Raw genomic sequence first — 18,301 nt, forward strand, 5'->3', positions numbered from 1 at the left:
CTGCCCTCAGACCCTGAGAGACCTGCCTCTGCCAGCAAGTGCAAGCCTTTGCAAAAGCATCTTGCAGAGTCTTGCTGGAAATTGCTTGAGGACTGTCAAATCTGAAGCTTAAAATAGCCCACCATGGTGCTGTCACACAAAATGTTGAGAACCTCCATAAAGTAAATGTGGTGGTACCCTGTACCCTACCTGAGCCACAGCCTCACACTTTTTGCAAGGATGTGTAGTGACAGGACAAAGTGGAACAGTTTTAAGCCAAGAGGGTAGATCTAGATTAGATATTAGGAAGAATTTCTTTGCTGTGAGGGTGCCAAGACACTGGAGCATGTTGCCCAGAGAAGCTGTGAATGTCCCATCCCTGGAAGTGTTCAAGGCCAGTTGGGATGGGGCTTTGAGAAACCTGGTCCGGTGGAAGGTGCCATCCATGACAGGGCAATAGGAACTAGGTGATCTTTAAGGTCCCTTCCAGCCCAAACCATTCCATGATTCCATGAGCTGCCAGTAGCTTGCAGTTGATTGCCCAGGCTGTCAGAACAGAGCCTCACAAAGCAACAAGGATTTGTTTAAATGATCCCTTTCCCAGAGCCATGATTTCCAGCATTCATCCCCCCCCAGACAGGTTTTTTTTCCCATCAGTTGCTCCAAGGAGGAGAGGGCTGAAAACAGGAAACTTTCCAAATGGATAACAAGGGCAAAATCTCTGCTTTGTATCACCCAGGAGAGATGTCTTAAGTGCTTCCACTAAGTTGTCAGCAGCTAGATACCCAAAAATGGAGATCCTGGAAACTTATATGACTTTATATAGAAGTTTGAGGGAAACATCAAAGGGGCTTTGCAAAAATGAGGGAGGCTGGAAAGGAAGAGCTCCCTCCACAACTCATTCCTCTTGCAGCTCTCAGATCCTGCAGTGTGTTTCCTTAGAGAAGAGGAATGCAAGAACCAAAAAAAAAAACACGAGAAGAAACAACTCAAAGTGCTAAATTCAACGGACACAATTAAACCAAAAACATTTAAGCAAGGCCATACGTATCTCATAGGGTCTCATTCAGAGCCAAATAAAAGCTGGTGGCAAGCCTCCAGGTATTTCAAATGATTTGGGATCAAAGCATTATATCTTCAACTCTAAAAATTGGGAATGTTGGAGGGTGTCAACGCTGAACCCAGCCTTGCATAGTTCCCTCCTCATTGCCATCTCAGCTGTCTTTGGTGAAGAACCTCATCTAACTCAATCATTCAGGCTCTCCCAGTAGCTAAAGCAGAGGGGAAAAGAAAGGCAGAAAGGCACTTTGAGACATCCATTCGTCCCAGGAGTGCCAGCATACAGGCAGCGAGCTAAAGTGAAGCAAGGTGACTTCAGTATTTTGCAGGAATGCTTGGCACCTCCCTGGGCTTGGCATCCCTTTCGGGCTGCAGCGTGTCTCCCGAACCAGTGCTTTATGCTGCAGACTTCCAAGGAACTGATATGAATCAAGCAGACCAGTCAAAATTAATTTCCATGGATGCTGGGGAAAGGAAATTCCCTAAAGTTCCTTCGAAAACACCCGCTTCTCCACTTAGCATATCCATCTACATGCAATTACATAGGCTGATGCTACTGTAGTACCTTCTACAAATGAGCTGGCATTTTAAGTGAAAAATATGCAAGTGCAGATGAAACCAAATGTACCAATATTTTAAACCTTGCCATTCAAACTGTTAAAAATCAGAGGGGCAGGAAGAGAGGTTTTCCATTGGCTTGCATGGGTCCTGGCATGCACATTTTAGCTAGACATGCAGACTTCAACTTATTTAGCTAAATATGGTTCTCATGGGGTGCTACAAGCAAAAGTTCTTTATGTTCTTTCCTGGAATAATCATAAAATGATCTTTTAGGCGAATTCCTCCCTTTGATTTGCTATCCACAGGATAGCAACCATGTTTAGACATAGATCAGCGAAGACATCTGGAATGCAGTTTTATATGTCAACATACATCATGGGTTGAACAGTGCATACAGAACTCCAGATTGGCACTTGGATCTCAGAAGTGTTGTTTGCATTAAGTGTGCTGGTAATCCAGTGCAGCAGCTCCAGGCTGGCCCTTTCCAGGGGCCTCTGAAATGCAACATGTTGTGTCTTTCACAAAGCCTCTCTATCAGTAAATTTAGTCATAAAACCATAGGGTGAGAAATTCTTAATCATCTACTTGCTCCATAAATCCAGATGTTCATTATTCTACTGCACCCAAGCTAACGCTAGTCCAGAAATACTGTCAATGGAGACTTAAGAGTAAGAAAGTGACCTAAGTGGGATATTGACACATTTTCAGTTCCCATGGCCTCATGGAAAGCTGTTAACTTTCTCAGCTTACGAATTGAAGGGAAATATATGTTAGCAACGTAGGGATTTAATTTTAGGGAACTAAGTTGTTTTGCTTTTAAGTTAAGTTTAAGTCACCCTTTTCTCAAGGATAGTGCACAGTTTCAATGAGGTATGGAATGTTACAGTTCTAGCAAGATGACAGCTTCAACTCTGTGAAACAGGGATCCCTGTAACATCCCTGTTAGCTTCCCCAGTCACATTGCTTTCTCATGACGCTTCCAACTGGCATACAATTTAAGATTACATGACACAGATGTTTTCAGAACTGACAATGCTGCAGTATTTACTCCCAGGGGGCTTAGATACACCAGTAAGGATTATATAAACTTTTTTTATAGTCTGCTTGTGGCCTTTAAATCCCCATGCCATGCCAGTTATTGACACAAAACCTCATGGTTTCCAGAAGATAACCCACTGGGCAAATGAGTTTCTGCACATTAGCTGCAGGACTATTTGTCTTTCCCATTGTTTCTCCATAAGTAGCCCAGAGAGATGCATTGAAAAAATATTATAAAAATTAAATTAAAAAAAATAAATACGTTTTTAAAGCGTGCAAAAGCTCATTCATTCATTGATTCATTGAAATGCAACAGTCTAGAAAGGCATACATACCTTCAGTCACAATGGTTGGGGCCTCTAACAAAATGAGTCTTTGGGCCACTCCAACAATGTTGGGCAGTATTAATTCTCGAAGAGCATCGAGGTTACGGATATCCAGGGCAGTAAATGCGAAGCTTCCATCAGTAGCAATCTGCTGCAGCTCTGCACTGTCAGCATTCTGGACCCCAATGCTAAATGAAAATATACTAGCTTGCTTCACCGCTAACAAGCCCTCTCGGATATCATCACTAGACTCTCCACCACTTATCAGCACTAAAATCTGAGGCACCGCTTCCTCTATCCTGCTGCCTCCCGCCTGGGTGAAGAGGTTCTCCACCACAAACTCCAGTGCTGCACCGGTGTTCGCTTCCTCGCCCCCACGGAAGCTAAGTGCCTTCACGGCATCCAGAACATCCGCTTTTGTGGAGTAGCTGTTCAAAGCGAACTCGGTTCTGGGTTCATCACTATACTGCACCACCCCAATGTGTATTTGCTGAGCTCCAACTCTGAGGCTTTCAATCAAATTTACAAGGAAATCACGTATGGCTGGAAAATTGACACTTCCGATGTTGTTTGATCCGTCAATAAGGAAAATAAGGTCAGCAGACTCTTGAGCTTTAAAAAAAGAAATGCAAAAGGTGAAAGCATTAAAATGAGTGATTACATGCGGTTGGTTGTACAGTGTTCTGACATGTTTCTTGGAAAACCAGTAAGAAACACGAAAATGAGAAACAAAACACATGTTCACTGAGGTGGTGATGTTTGCCTCTTAGTTCTGCATTCTGATTGAATACCAGCGCCCAGCCCCAGCCCAGCAGCATCCGCTACCCATCAAGAGATGCTCGGGCAGACACAGCCTGAACCGATAGCTGCAGTTACACGGGGGTCGGCATTATTGGCATGTGAGGAGAAAACGTGGCAAAATATGATTTTTGGAAATATCTATATCCATTCCATCAGTGGTCAGTACTGTCCAAATATTTAGAGAGAGCCAAAAGAAAAAGGTGGATTTTGATGGTAATTCACCCTGAAGGTAGCAGGTGAGGATGGTAACGTTCGTAGGAGGTTTTCCCCATTGCAGACTCTCTTGGGTTGGGTTTTTTTTTCCCCCCTGAAGAAAAAAGCCACTGTTTACTGGATGCATGGAAAGTTTCAGCCTCTCTGTTGCAATTCTGCTTTTTTTTTTTTTTCTGCTTAAAAACAGTGGCTGAACATATCGGCTTCTCCCACCATGAAGGATTATTAATTGAAATGCATTTGTTAGAAACAATTGAAAAGGCTTTGGTTATTATTTTTGCACTGTAACGCTTTTACCAGCTGCCAGCATACACACAATGGTATTTGTCCAGCAAGCTGACCCTCACAACTGTCAACCCGTGCCGTACAAAAAATTGTCTTGCTTTAGTTATTTTGCACAAAGATGCATTGATTATCAATAAACGGGTCTGGTCTGAATTTTTCATACGGACTCTGAATATTCAATCAAGGAATGCAGAATCAGGTTAAAACAGGGCGATGAAATCAGTCATGACACAATTATCCAACTCTATTTGTTGTGACCATACCCAGATGGTCCCAAGCATCTGCTGAGAATATGCACACATCCAACAAAACTTTTATCTGGCATGAACATGGTTGTTGAGGGGGAAGCATTTTTGCTGTGAGACTTACCAAAGCAGACCCAAAATGCCCTGGTGTCTGCTCTTACTCCTTTTGCTCAACTAATTTTACCATCAATGTCACCAAGAGCTGTATGCATGCAAAAGGAGGGTGGGGGTAAGAAGACCTCAAAACATGCTCAGATGTTTCCAAGCTATTACTCCCCAATCTTGTTAACGAATCAAATTTCAGACTATGGATGACAAGCAACATTTGGAAATCCCACCCAGCTCTCAACTTTTGAAAGCCGAAGGTGAAACCAGTAGCAAAACTGGCATGCAGTTTAGGAAGGGCAGGAATGAACCTGAGGCTTTTGCTATTAACCAGCAGGGTCACTTCTTTTTCCCCCTGCCTATTTAGTTGTTCTTCTAGTAGATGTTTTCATACATCGCGATGCCACCAAGAGAGTCAAATAGCACCGCAATTCCAATGACAAAGGAGAAGGTCTCCAGGGCATCATCGCTTCCCTGGGCCAACTCAATTGCCAGTGTTGGCTTGGAGAACATCAGCATGGTTCAGAATTGCAAAAGGCTCCAGGATTTATTTTTCCATCATTGAGTTGAAATTTTGGGGTCCTTAGGGTTGTCTTTACTGCGCCATTTTCACTTGAGATATACATGTTCTACTTCATCATATAAATGAAAGGGAAATCTCAAAGTGGTTGTACCCAGCGCTGCTTTAGAAACCCTGGACATCTTTTTGAGGAACAATATTTCAGACACCAATTGGTGTTATCACGGCAGCACAGGTCACTCCCTCAGGAGAGAAAATAGATATGAAACAGATGCGTTGGATAATTTGTCATCACTGCAAAAAAAAAACCCTTGTACTTCAGTGCACATTTATGGAACAAGCCGGTGCTGAAGAACAAATAAAAGCATGCTTGTTACACAACTAAGCAAGGCCGGTCAGATGAGACAGACAGCTAAGGTTTAATGAATACATCAGGGCAAACTTGGGGCTGACTTTCATACTTACACTAGTCAGCTCTGGGGACTGCCACAGACCAGCAGCTTTGGTACTCTACACTGCAGTATATATACACACTATATACTCTATACTGTGGGACTGGGTTGTTGGTTTGGGGTTTTTTTTACATTTCTCTCTCATATTAGGGCTCATTTCTAGGATAACATCCATGGCATTTTTATACATTTCAATGCTACGTGGAGTTATCAGCTGAATAAATGACGACTTAAACTCCTGTGCAAACAGTTATTTGTACCAGGCTTTGTACACTATTGTCATCCAACATTTAGGACCTGTAACATCTTTTCCCATGTTTAATGATACTCCGTAGATTGCCCATGCAAGTCACACAGGGACAAAACTACAATAGTAGCATTAGCTTATATTTGTGTTATGGGGGGGGAAGGAAATGTTTGCAAAGAACATCTTTGAGCAGAAATTAACTTGGAGATGCATTATATACATGAAGTAGGAATTTACCTTTAAAGCTTTTAAAGAAACGTCTGTGACTCCAGATATTTGTGTACTATGAGGTTACCTGCTGGCGTGCCCCAGAGGAGTCCAGCCAGCTGACAAAGGCCAGTTTCCCTATGGATTCCAATAGTGAAGCACTGGGGTCCTTTATGACGCTGCAGTGCTGTCAGCAGGCTCGGTACAACATTCATTTTCCTCACATATTGACATGATTTTCTTAGAATTGGCAAACCTTATGTCATCTTTCTGGGGCAGCTGCTTTTCTTCCCCTGTGGCTTTCACATGATCTGGATATTTGCCCTGTCAAGCACTTTGCACAATAAAAACACAAGTGAGCACGGCGTTTTGGTGTTGCTCGGTGTCATGCAGTGATGGAGAGCACCCAGTGGGGCTGGCGTGAGGGTTAATCAGGCAAGACAACACAGGGGGATTAATGTTACACTGCCTCATCACACTGCCGTTGCCTTACATCACCCCACAAGCTATTGACCTTCAGATGGAGTCTCAGGAATAAAAAGAAAGGTTTGATCTCTGGGACTTCTGTTTTGAAACACAACAAAGTTGCTCAGAAGGCCCTTTCCACACTGGAATTTCATAAACAGAGAAGGGATGGAGGAAGATATTTTATTTTTTTCAGGCAAATTGGGCCCCCGGCTTGTGGTCAGCACAGATCCATTTGAAGCCGACAGTTTGCAGAGGGCTTTCGGTTACAGGAAGGGTCTGGAGCTCTGGCAGGTGGAAGCCATTTGCTTGTAAAGGTGGTATTTGGGTGGCAGCACAAAAAAAGTCTCTCCAACCACACATCTCCAAGCAGATGAGGAGAGAGGCTAAGGGCCAGCTCAGGGGTGGGGTCTCAGCAGAGACGTTCTCTGCTGAACTGCTTTTGCTGTCTTCAGCCCAGAATATGACTTTCTGGAGTAACACATTGCCTATCTCCTCCGCTAGCTGCAAGGAGACATCCCACACGGTGTCCCCACAGCCAGCAGTGACCTTCTCAGTCTTCACAGGGTTTTTGGCCAGGGCCTCAAAGAGTCACCGTCACGGCTGGCATGTTCATCCCTTATTTTCCCTGCCTTGGGAGTGGATAGGATGGGGCAATTTAACAGCTCTGCAGAGCTCCCTATGTTTGTGTTTCTGTGCCATGGGTGCAAAATGATGGCCACAGTGGGCTGCTGCCCATCCAAGGGCTCCTGTACTACCTCCTGGCAGCTCTGGTAGGGCTTCCAGCTTGGTCTGTAAACAATGGCATGCTCGGTAGCTACAAACACGGGGCCACACACTTCAAACCTTTGTTTTTAAACCTCTGAACGTCCATCTCAGTCTTGCCCCTACAAAGGCTTTAAACAGCACAACGCCAGCAGATACCATGCCGATGGGAGCCATCAGCAGTCAGCCATTACCTGTGATGTCTTTAACCAGTCCTTTGGCCCCAGCCTTTTCTGGAGTCATGGATGAACGGACACTTGCCACTAAATCTCCAACTATGCCGTGGAGAGCAGTAAAATTCTCTAGGTTGAAAAGGTGCATATCGAAGGGTTCGCTCGCTATTTCCTTTAACTCCCCTTCCACTGCATCCTGCACGCCGACCGCAAACATGTTTACATGGGCCGATTTAAGGACAGATGATGGCAGAGCCACATCATCCTGGGATCGTCCGTCCGTTAACACTATAATAACCTGGGGGACGCCTTCACTGGCTCTGCTTCCAGCAGCTTTAGTGAGATGGTTCTCGATTAGGTACTCTAATCCTTTTCCAGTCTTGGTGCCTCCCCCCATGTAAGGCATGTTGGCAATATGGGACAGGACGTCTCGGGTAGAGGGGTAGGTATTTAACTGGAACTCTGTGTGGGGGTTTCCGCTGAACTGGACCAGGGCAAAGCGAAAATCATTTCCTCCCACATCTAAAGCTTTTACAACATCATACAGAAACTCTCGAACGAGTTGGAAATGTTCCTTCCCAATGCTCCAAGAGGAATCCACTAGAAATATTATATCAGCCACAGCAACGGTTTTGACAGCTTTAAAAAAACAGATGGGGATTTAGGATTTTCTATCGGTCAGCACAAGCATGCCTCCTCCTCCTCCTCCTCGCCCAAATGACCGACAGCCTCTTTCGCATGGTGGAAGTGAAGCTTAGCTTCCCCTTATCGCCCGCAGCAAAACAAGAAGCACTGGAGAAACGCCAGGCAGCCATCAGTGCCCTGTCACCGCAGGTGCTGGGGTACAGGACGGGACAGCATGCGACCTACCCTTCCCAGGGAGGGGGAGGTGAGATGCTTCTCCCCTCCCAGACCCTCGCCGCACCAGTTTGGACACCAGCCCTGAGCCAAAGACTCCTGCAGCTCCATGTGTGAATTTAGGTTTGCTCAGCTTCTAACTGCCAGTGGTCTCCTGAGGAATTTTTTGCTGATTCAGGTTTATGCTGGCTCCGTGGCGGTGCTCAAGGAAGGAAGGGCTGCTCAGTTTAAGCAGCCTGGGTGCTATGATGAGTTTTCCATATTTTTTTCTGCTACTAACAACCCGCCTCAAGACACCAGCTCTGGTCTCAAAGGCACCAGTGCCCCCCCCCCCCCCCCCCCCCTTAAAAAAAACCAAACAGTCTTTCTGCAGGTCAATGGCAGTGCTATTCTCACTGCAAAAAGCCCTCCTACACATGCAAGGAGAGCAAAACAGCTCTGCCCAGGAGAAAACCCGCTCATGGCCACCCTGGGTGCACATCCCGCACCCCCGTCCCTGGCAGAGCATCCTCAAGGGCACACCACTGACAGTGACATGCTTGGGAAGGCACCACGCGTTGGCTGAGGTCTGGGTTCAAAAGGACCCTCACCAAGTGGGAGCTGAGGAGCAGAAGGTAAACCACAACGTACCATTGACATGCATTTTTGAAACCAAACGGTGCAAACTAGCAACACGTTTGTATGGGGGCGAAGTCGGGTCTAGCGTTCCGGTCTTACCTGCTTGCTGCTGGGCGCGAACCAAGCAAAAGCCTGAGAGTAGGAGGCAAAACATTGCCACAAAAGGCAAATGTCGATGTTTCCGCATTTTGGTCTTTTCTCTGAGTTCTCCTTTTAGTGTCTTTGTTCCAAAGCACCCAATGTGAGACCTATGGGACAAAAACAGTGAGACTGAGCAACAGTGGCAGTGCTGGCCAGGAACAGGTCAGGCGTGAGATAGAAAAGCCAAACCATGTGGTTTTGCAATGCTGTTGTGGCATTCTGGCACAATTTAATGCTGGACAGTGTCTGCTTTGTAGCAGGGATTTCATTGGGAGAGGAATCATAGCTCATATAATTGGCATTTAATCACCCCTGTGGGCTTAGATGGCTTTCTTCTTGCCTATGCTGCCCCAGGTAAAACCTAATATATAGGAAAATGGTCAGCCTAGGTTTCTAACACCAACCCTTAAAATATATGATGGCCTCTCACCTGTCCTCCTCACCCACAGATGACCAGCTGAAATATCTTAGCCAATGCATGCCCTCTTGCTGTTGCCCCCCCTTTTTTTTTTTTAACAAATGCCATAATACTAATTGCCCTGAACATCCCTCTTTGCCTCAGCTCACCTTTTCAGCTGTCCCAAACGTACAAATGGAAATTTAATTACTCCAGACCCAAGTGAGCCACATGATCTGGCTGTACAGCAAAAAGCCCTTGGACTCCCCCAGGCTCACAGCCCCAGCACTGGAATAGCCTGGGCTGGCTGATCACATTTGGGAAAGGCACCAAGAATAATATTTTATATGTTGGAGCCAAAAATATAATTTATGCAAGTTTCTTATCTGTAATCCACCTGGCAAGCCTTCTGAAACAATGTCTCCTTCAGGAAAGCTGTGTTCTTGTTGTCATAGAGATGACCAATTTATTATTTAATCTCCATTCCCAAGCCTACAGAGCAGAAACCAGGCAAGGCTTGCTTAACCGATAAAGTATCCTCCCAAAGATGAATGCAGTGATTTAATAGTTCTCATTCCCCAAAAGGAGATCAATTACTCAAATGAGCCAAAAGTGACTCAAATACATCAAGCTATTAACCAAGTCATTAAAAAAAAAATAATCTCAATTTTCTTATTACCATCTTTGCCAACTCCATCCATCCGGAGAGTTAGGACCAATACAAGAGCCTTGAAAGGGCTAGAGGGAAGACTAACCTCCCCTCTAAGGAAAGCCATGCTTGTTACACAGATGGCCACCATTAGCACAGCCAAAACCAGAACTGAGTGCCGGGAATTAGGGATAAGTTGGAAATAAACATTTGAACAGCTGATTCCTGAATTAAGGAAAAATTGGAAATAAACATCTGAACAGCTGATCCCTCTTCCATTGACACCTCAGGACTATCAGAGCCGGGGCTTGAGAAAAAGAAGGGACAACATCCACCTTGTTTCCCAAAACCTGATGCAATCCTGACAACCCCAATGGCTCCCTGCGTGTCAAAGCTGGGTTGGGGTCTGGTCCCTCTTGGGAGAAGGGGTTTGCAGCACTCAGTCTTCCATGTGCTTCAGATGACATTCCTGAATGCCATATAGCATGAGTCAGGCAAAAGCTATCTTCCACCTTTCCCCCCACATTTACATATAACAATAATAGCAATAATGCCAGGTGGAGAGACATTTAATAGGCACCCAGCTCCAGCAGCTAGCACGCAGCATTAATTAAGGCATGACAAGACTTCCCAGTTATTGGCAATGCCTCAATTCATAGAGGCGGCTGCTATCATTCATAAAAAGACTAAAAAGTCATCCTTGTTAGCTGGCACCCATCCACCCCCCTGGCTGTTTCAGTCCAAGCCAAACCTCCCAGTGCCTCCAGTGGGAGCGAGCCTGCTCTGTTGGACTGTGTCCCTGGCTTACAGCTTGCTCCTAGAAAACCTAGTTTCACCCAATGGACACATCGGCAGGGGAAAGCTGGGCTCTGCTTCCCCATGGGTGCAGAATTAGCCATAGGTATCATTGCAGGGTTTGCCCCCAGAACAAACACAGAAAGGTCTGTAGGTCCCAGAGCTGAGGTTTGCAAAAAAACATTGAGCTTGTGACAACCACCCTCTGACCCCACCAGAGCATCTCCCTTCTGGGCAGAAGAGGCTTATGGAAGAGCTGCAAGTTTGCTTTGCAGCATCCATTGGGAGTAAAAATGCTGCTAGCAGTGAACAAAAAATACAAAATAAAATGCATGCTATGGAAAAACAGCCTGTTAAAATAATGAATGCCATAGAAAAGCTAGTATTTCTTTCTTGAAATGCAGGAAGTTATGTTATCATTCTGTTTATTAGCTGCTGGCATCCTATCCCTCTGCAGTCGCAACAGCTGGGGCAAACAGAGCATCAAGATAAACCAGTGAAAATTAATGTCTTGCTAGCTAATACATGACAGGACTGAAGCAATCATTTGTGGGTTGGTTTTTTTTTTTGTTTTAACATTGAACAGCTGCAGAAAGCCTTACAGGGCTGTTTACAGTCATGAAGTACAGCAGAAGGGAAAAGCAAATCTCCCTGGTGCTACAAGATCTCCCCTGCCCACAACCCTCCCTGCAGTGGTGGGCAACCAAGGTTCACATTGAATGGGATTTCCAAACTCAACAGTGGGCTTCTATCCACATCCTTACAGCTGCTTCAGCTTGAAACCCTTGAAGAACTGCCTTACCCGGGTTCAAACAAGGAGCCTGGGGGAAAGCCAGGGTTGAGCCTACCTCCAAGATGTCCTGTGGCATCACGGTTCAACCCCAGAGCCTTGTAGCAGAGAAACCACCAGCTATGATTTACATGCCTCCATCCTGGTGAACCCAAACAGCTGGAAATCATAATCCAGCCCTTGGGGCACCATGAGATAAGCCTGGATATCACAGTGTATTAAAACAATACTCAATCTCAGCTTTGGTGTGCTTTTTTTTTTTTCCCCTGGCTAGCTAGAAAATACAATACCTTTTCCAAGCAATAACAAGTTGGCTGATCTTTTTAGTCAACTTCTTTTTTACTTCAGCCTCTAAAGACCTCCAGCTTTATTTACAGCTTTCCCTGTGATCCTCATGACAGCATTTTTAGCTGCACAAAAGGAAAGCTCACCAACAAGAGATAAACTTTAGCATCACACTTCCTCAAAACCATCCTAAAATTGCAGCAACAAAGCAGTAGCACTCCTCCCAGAAAGACACAATTGACACCTCTTAGAGACTGACTTTTATGGAGAAGTGCCTTTAAGAACAGGTGTTCCTAATCGGGGTTTTCCTTTATATCCACCACCACAACACATCTTGCTGCTCTTGTTAGCAAAGGAGTAACAGCTGGGTGCTGCAGAGGTGGCTGAGGAAGCAGCCTCTCTGTAGGTGATGGCCCTCAAGGAGCAGCAGCAGCAAGGACAACAGTCTCTCTTACAGAGGTACGGCATTCCTTGATAGGGTTTTTGGGGGAGGTTGAACAAAAACTTTGTTTAGATCTGGTTTGACAATGACAACAATAAGTCTCTGGCTCAGGAAGTAAAGTGGGTTTAAGGTAAATTATGTGATTTTTGTTGCTTGGAGGTAAGTCTTACTCTGCTTGCTTTGCTGAGGCACAAGAAGTAACATGCTTTGTTCAATGTGCTCTTGCTTTGCATCCTGAGTCACCACTGGTCAAAGAAGATGGAAGTGGCACTAGGTTGCAGGGGGTGGAGGGTAAAGCCAGGAATGTGAACTTGTACCAATTCATTTTAATTCTTGATTACAGTGAGTATCTGTTCTGCAGATTTGTTCTCCTGGATTGCTGTTACTTTAAATAATGTATTTTCAATAATGCAATTTCATCCTGGATTATTTAATTTTTTTTTAAATTAAATGTTCCATGCAGTCCTGGGGGATGGGTGTGAAAGCTCTGGTGGAGCTTTTGATATAACCACTGCAAGCTGGAAAAAAAAACTCTGAAAACACTGACTACTGAGTGCCTTTAGAAAAGTAAAGCTTTTTCCTGAACTGTTATGGATTAGCACCAAAACCTGGGGAGCCAGTCCCTTAATCATTCATGTGCTAAAAGATTAACTCATGTATTCTTCAATAATCTGAAGGTTTTATGTCTGTCTGGAGTTTATATAGTGTGTGGTGACCTTTTAATATTACAGTATGTACTCCATTTCATCAGAAGATATACATCTGTTACTAATAATGCTTTCAAAAGGCAATCATTTCTACCACTAACACAATGAAGTGATTTCCTTAAATATTTTCCCCAGCAGCTATTTTTTACTTATGGCATACTTCTCTGTGCATGAAGTTTGACATTTTACATATTTTTTTTATTTGAGTGGACGTTTCAAATTCACTTTCTAAGCAACCATTTGCTTGTGTGTTTTTTTCACTAGTATAGTTAAAAACTGTAAAAGTGCAAAGCAGATGAGTAGACTTAAAAAGAAAAACATAAAAGACAGGAAAAAAAGCTACTACAGCTGTTATATATCACTTTGCTTCATTGTATATGCCTCTCAGCTGAGCTGGCTGACTTTGAGAGGGAGGGAAAGTATCTATGGCTTTGGTGGGACTAGAAATGTGATGTGTGTCATGTGGATGTGGATGGGTGCAGTGGCAGGTAGAGGGAATAATGTCGCAAAATACTTAAATCTGAATTCCCAGCTGGGCAGTGCTTCAGGCACTGATGCAGCTGTTGCGCTGGACTGTAAAAGGCAGCAGTCCATGCAGCTCAAGCTGCCAGAGGGGGTTTCTGTACTAGTGTGTTGTACTTGCTTGATGTTGTTCTTCAAGGCTAAAGGACTGAGCTGGGCTGAACTGACTCTTGGGGTATGATAACAGGAGATCTAAAGTTAGTCATTTATTTGTGAAATCTGTTACCATCAGCTCTCCCTCCCCATGATCCGTTGCTGTGGTGGGGAGGAGAGCAGCCTCTGGGAAAGGACAGAGGACCCAAAGCGAGTGCAGCAGGCAGAGCCATGGCTTGCATGCCCTTTTGATTTTTTGTCAGGACAAATGGCTTGGCCTTGGGCAGCCTGTGCAGCTTTGTTAGCTGGCATATCCAAGGACCTTTGAGATGTCTCACTGCCCCAGTGAGTGGTCCAATTTTTCTGCCCAGCCCTGGGGCATCCCCCCAAAATACTTTGAATAAGAACCTGAAAAGCAATTGCAGCCTTTGAATTCCCATGTGCATGTGGGGTAGGTCATCTTGTACTGGAAGAAAGAGGTGGAGTTGCACCTAAGTCCCAACAGCTTTTCTGAAAGGCAGGACATGAGAGAGGGCAAAGCATCATCCCACAGATTGTGCAGAAGATGAGATGTGGTGAGCATCTTCCAGACCTCTCTGTCTGCCCCATGGCGATGCTGGGGTCAAAATCAAGGGGCCTTTGCCTTCATCTGTATCTGCTTTGTGGGCATCGCCCTGTGCCTCACCACCACGCTGTTCCCCAACAAAACTGCTCAGCCTGAAATCCCCTTGACTTTGCTGTTCTCTGCTATATGCACATCCCTGGGAGGCAGCAGTGAAGCTGAGGCTGCTGTAAGCCTTGCCAGTGGCTTGAAAGTGAGTTCTGCCTGCCCAGAACAACTACTTGCAGACCCAGCAGTGGGATATACATCCAGTCGTGGTTGTGGAGCAAACAGGGAGGAGAAACAGCTCTTGAAATCCTGATGTGAAGTGATGGTGGCACAGATTGTGTTCTGGAGGTGATGCATGCTCCTCTCTTGGCTGGATGAATCTCCCTTAAATTTCTCTGCACTGTTCAGAGCTCTGAGTTGGGAAAAATCCTAGCCAAAATCTACTTCCAGAAGTTATTTGGGCATCTATGAGGCTAAATGCCATGATTTCTCTATGTGAAATAGCTCAGCCACCTTTGAAAAGGAACATAAGTGTCCCAAGCCTCTACCTTGGCCACCTCTTCATCGTGGAGCACTAAATCTCACTTGACCCCACAGCCTCCAGGAGAAGCAAGACTACTTTTAGAGACTCAAGATCATCTGTATAGGACAGACTCTGAATTTATTTATAGCTCCAGATGGAGCCATTTCAATTTGCACCAGCTCCTTTGAAGGGTTTCTGGTAATATATATATTTATATGTTACATATATACAAATAAATGTTCTGCTGCCACCTAGCATTGATGGCACTGGGAAGATGAGGGTTGTTCCTGAAAACATTTCTTTCTACAGAGGTAGGCCTGAGCATTAAAAGCAAACAAGGCTAAAAGGGTGGAAAATCTTCCAGCTTTTTGCAAATGACTTGAGCTTTGACTTTTTGAAAACCAGCATTCAGCAAAGCAATAGTTATGTTGCATTTATATCCTACCTGGGCAAGTTCCCTGGGTGTTAGCATTTAATATGAATCACATACCCATTTCTGTTCTTATAAGCATGCTGTTGGCTTAAAATCTGGTTGTTTTCCTCATGTGGCTGAGACTAAAATAGAGTAGTTAATAAGAGGAAAGGGAGTATTTGCTTAAAAAAAAAAGGAAACTCCCTCAAAGATCAATGACTCTTTATGTATAGTAACATAAGCCTCCCAGAACCTCCCCACCCAAACAAATCGGGTCCTTAATGTGGAACACAGATCACTTAAAAAGGTGGAAAAAGTGATGGGCATGCAGAGTGGTAAGGCTGGCTGTGATTCACAGCGGGGAGCAGGCATGCAATGCCACCCATGGCCAGCCCTGCTGCCATGCACGCCCAGCACAGCGGCAGGTTCATCCCTTTGCTGCAAAAAGCATCCAGGCTGGGAGAATACAGTCCAAGGCTGGCAAGGCTGTGCAGTTACTAGAGCTTGCACTGATGGAAGGAATAAGATGTTCCCTTCCCTCCTGTTCCCAGACAGTCACGTAGCAAAAGTTAGGAGAGGAACAACTTTTTTTTTTTCCCCTTCTTGGACATATGGGAATACAGCAGGGGCTGGTTTAGCTAACCCTGAAATTTGGGAAAGTTAACGCATTTGAATGGAAACTTGTAAAAATTCTTGAAAAAACAGAAAGGGAACTGGAGAAACTGCTGAAAAATGGCAAGGGAATGAATGAAGGTGCAGCAGCAGCAAACATGCAGCCCTGCATCCTGCCTTAGAAATGCCATTGCACCCCTGGTCACGGTCAATGTCTCTGCAAAGACCAGGGTGGAATGAGGGTGTAATTGTTTGGGGATGGAAAGCCTGTTTCCCTTAGCTCTGGTACTGGTGAGTCAAGGGATAGTGCTGGGGAGAGGCAGTTAGGTCTTTTGCTCTGCCACTGCATTCCTATGTGACTTTGGAGGAGTCCCCCCAGTTCTCTGCAACAGCCTCTGTCTGGAGACATCTCTCTGACCTCCACAAAGTTCCTAAACTAGGTGGTTGTGCCCCAGAAACAGCACTATATAAACACAGTAATTACTCAATCATAAAAATACTTCTCTTGAAAAAAAAAAAAACAACCACAGTAAGTAATGGGGTAAAGCCAGAAGCTTGAAAAATGCAGCATTCCTCCCCCGAGAGCACACATGAATCATTGCAGCAACCAGAAATGAGCTGAGAGTTTCCCATTGCACCCGCTGGAACTGGAGTGGCTTTGGCCACCTCCGCTCCAGCCAGTTTTGGCCCCTGTGCCTGGTCAGGAAACCAATTTGGCTGCAACCGTTTCTCGCCCCAGGCTCCAGTTGGGAAGGGAGGGCTTTGCTGAGCCAAAAGGGATGGTGACTGGTGACGGGGTGTCTCCATGATTAGTCATAGCTGCCCCCTCAGCAAAAGCATTGCTGTGTGCAAAGCCCCAGGGAGCCGAGGGCGACTGGGGCTACGGGACGAAAGGCAGGAGGGAGGGTGGAGGGGAAGTAGCTCCATGCAAGGCCAGAGAGCCCTTTGGGGAAAAATCTGATGTTTAGCTGATTTCTGCTGTGGGTGACTGCAAGAGGATGAGGATTGTCCCCGAAGCCACGACAGTGCTGGCCTGCCCCGGAGCAGGGGGGACATGCCTGGCAGCAGGACCTGCACGGGGTGGAGGGACTGACAAGCACCTCTGCCCAGTTCATCCTACCCTGCTTGGGGCAGGAGGGGTGAGGGCTGCTATAAAATAACCCCCAGCCCCTGGGGGTGTCTCTCGGGAGCAGGAAAGGGGCAGAGAGACACCCCCTTAGCCAGCCACTTTGCAGGGTCCCATTCATGCACCCACCTCCTTGTGCCCAAGCAGCTTCCCAAACACCTACATGCCTTTCTCGAGGCACCCACCCTGCTGCTTCCCAGGGCATCGTGCTCCCATCCCACCAAGCTGCTGCTGCTGTGATTTCAAGGCATTAAAGACAAACACTGTCCTGCAGCAGCAGGGGAAACTACTGGGGGGTTTTGCATGAATTTAATTCCCCTGCATTGGTGGGGCCAGGAGTGTCCCTGTGCACCTGTGGTGCATCGGCTTGGGGAGGAGGCTCCTGGTGTGAGCAAGCCAGCTACACTGCTTTGCTTTTTCCAAGCGCAAAGCAAGCCTGGGGGTAGCTTTCCTCTGAGGACACCGTTCTGCACATGGGATGAGTTTTGTGCAAAATTCCTTTAAAACTCCCCAAAGACTAACACCCTGCCAAGGAAGGGAAATGCAACAGAGCAGCTGCTGAGCCCAAGCGAAGGACTCCTGCACGGAAAGCGACACTTACCCCTGAGTGAACCCCAAAAAAAGTTGCTTATTCCAGGATTTTCCACTCCGAAGCACCTCTCACCCTTGCTTCATGGTGTGCCGGTGGTGCTCAGCCTCCCTGGTCCCCGCTTGCCTTGCACAGTGGGGTGTGAGCACCGGTGGGGCGAGGGAAATGGGGGCACGCTGGTCCCCGGGAGACGGCTGCCTCGCATCTGAGTGAGGCCGGAGGAGGCAGCTGGCGCAGGAGTGCCGGGGGGCCGGGCGATCCGGCGTCGCAAATGGGATCCAGATGGGTTGGTGCTGGCGTTCCTGGGGCTGAGGTCAGAGCTGCTCATCACACACGGTTCCCCCCCCGCCACGGGGGACGCCTCCACGCTGTGTGGCTTCCCCTTCCCGCACTGGCCCCGCCATCTCCAAAATGTTTCTCCCTGTTATCAGTGAGAAGAAATATATTATAAAAAAAAAAGAAAACAGAAAGGCCCTGCAGAGTTGCAGGAGCTGATTTAACTATGCCTTTTGGTTAGGAAGGGCTGGGCTTGGATGTTTGCAGGAGTCAGGATGTGCCAAGGACCATACCAAGTTACGCAGAGCTCTGGCAAAGCACTGTTTGGAGATGCTTGAGGCTGCAGAAAGCTCAGCCTTTCCCCCAGAACAGTTACAAGCATCAGTGCAGGGGGAGAGAGCTGCCTCTTAATGCA

The 18,301-nt window shown here is 46.1% G+C and overlaps 1 protein-coding gene across 12 annotated transcripts in view; it reads right to left on the reverse strand.

Moving 5' to 3' along the window:
* Positions 1-18,005, reverse strand: part of COL6A3 (collagen type VI alpha 3 chain) — a 63,291-nt gene extending 45,286 nt beyond the window's left edge. For 6 of the 12 annotated variants that reach the window (XM_056348634.1, XM_056348633.1, XM_056348632.1 and 3 more), the window contains exons 1-4: positions 17,623-18,005; positions 9,017-9,165; positions 7,463-8,080; positions 2,973-3,575 (exon numbers count right to left, since the gene is read on the reverse strand). In XM_056348634.1, coding sequence (XP_056204609.1) covers positions 2,973-3,575; positions 7,463-8,080; positions 9,017-9,104 — 1,309 coding nt within the window. In that variant the 5' untranslated portion in view covers positions 9,105-9,165; positions 17,623-18,005. The remainder of the gene's footprint in view (positions 1-2,972; positions 3,576-7,462; positions 8,081-9,016; positions 9,166-17,622) is intronic. The other 6 variants (XM_056348635.1, XM_056348637.1, XM_056348639.1 and 3 more) reach the window with 5 other exon arrangements.
* Between the last annotated feature and the right edge of the window lie 296 nt (positions 18,006-18,301).

The sequence above is a fragment of the Falco biarmicus genome, chromosome 8 (genome assembly GCF_023638135.1).
Source record: "Falco biarmicus isolate bFalBia1 chromosome 8, bFalBia1.pri, whole genome shotgun sequence".
NCBI lineage: Eukaryota > Metazoa > Chordata > Aves > Falconiformes > Falconidae > Falco > Falco biarmicus.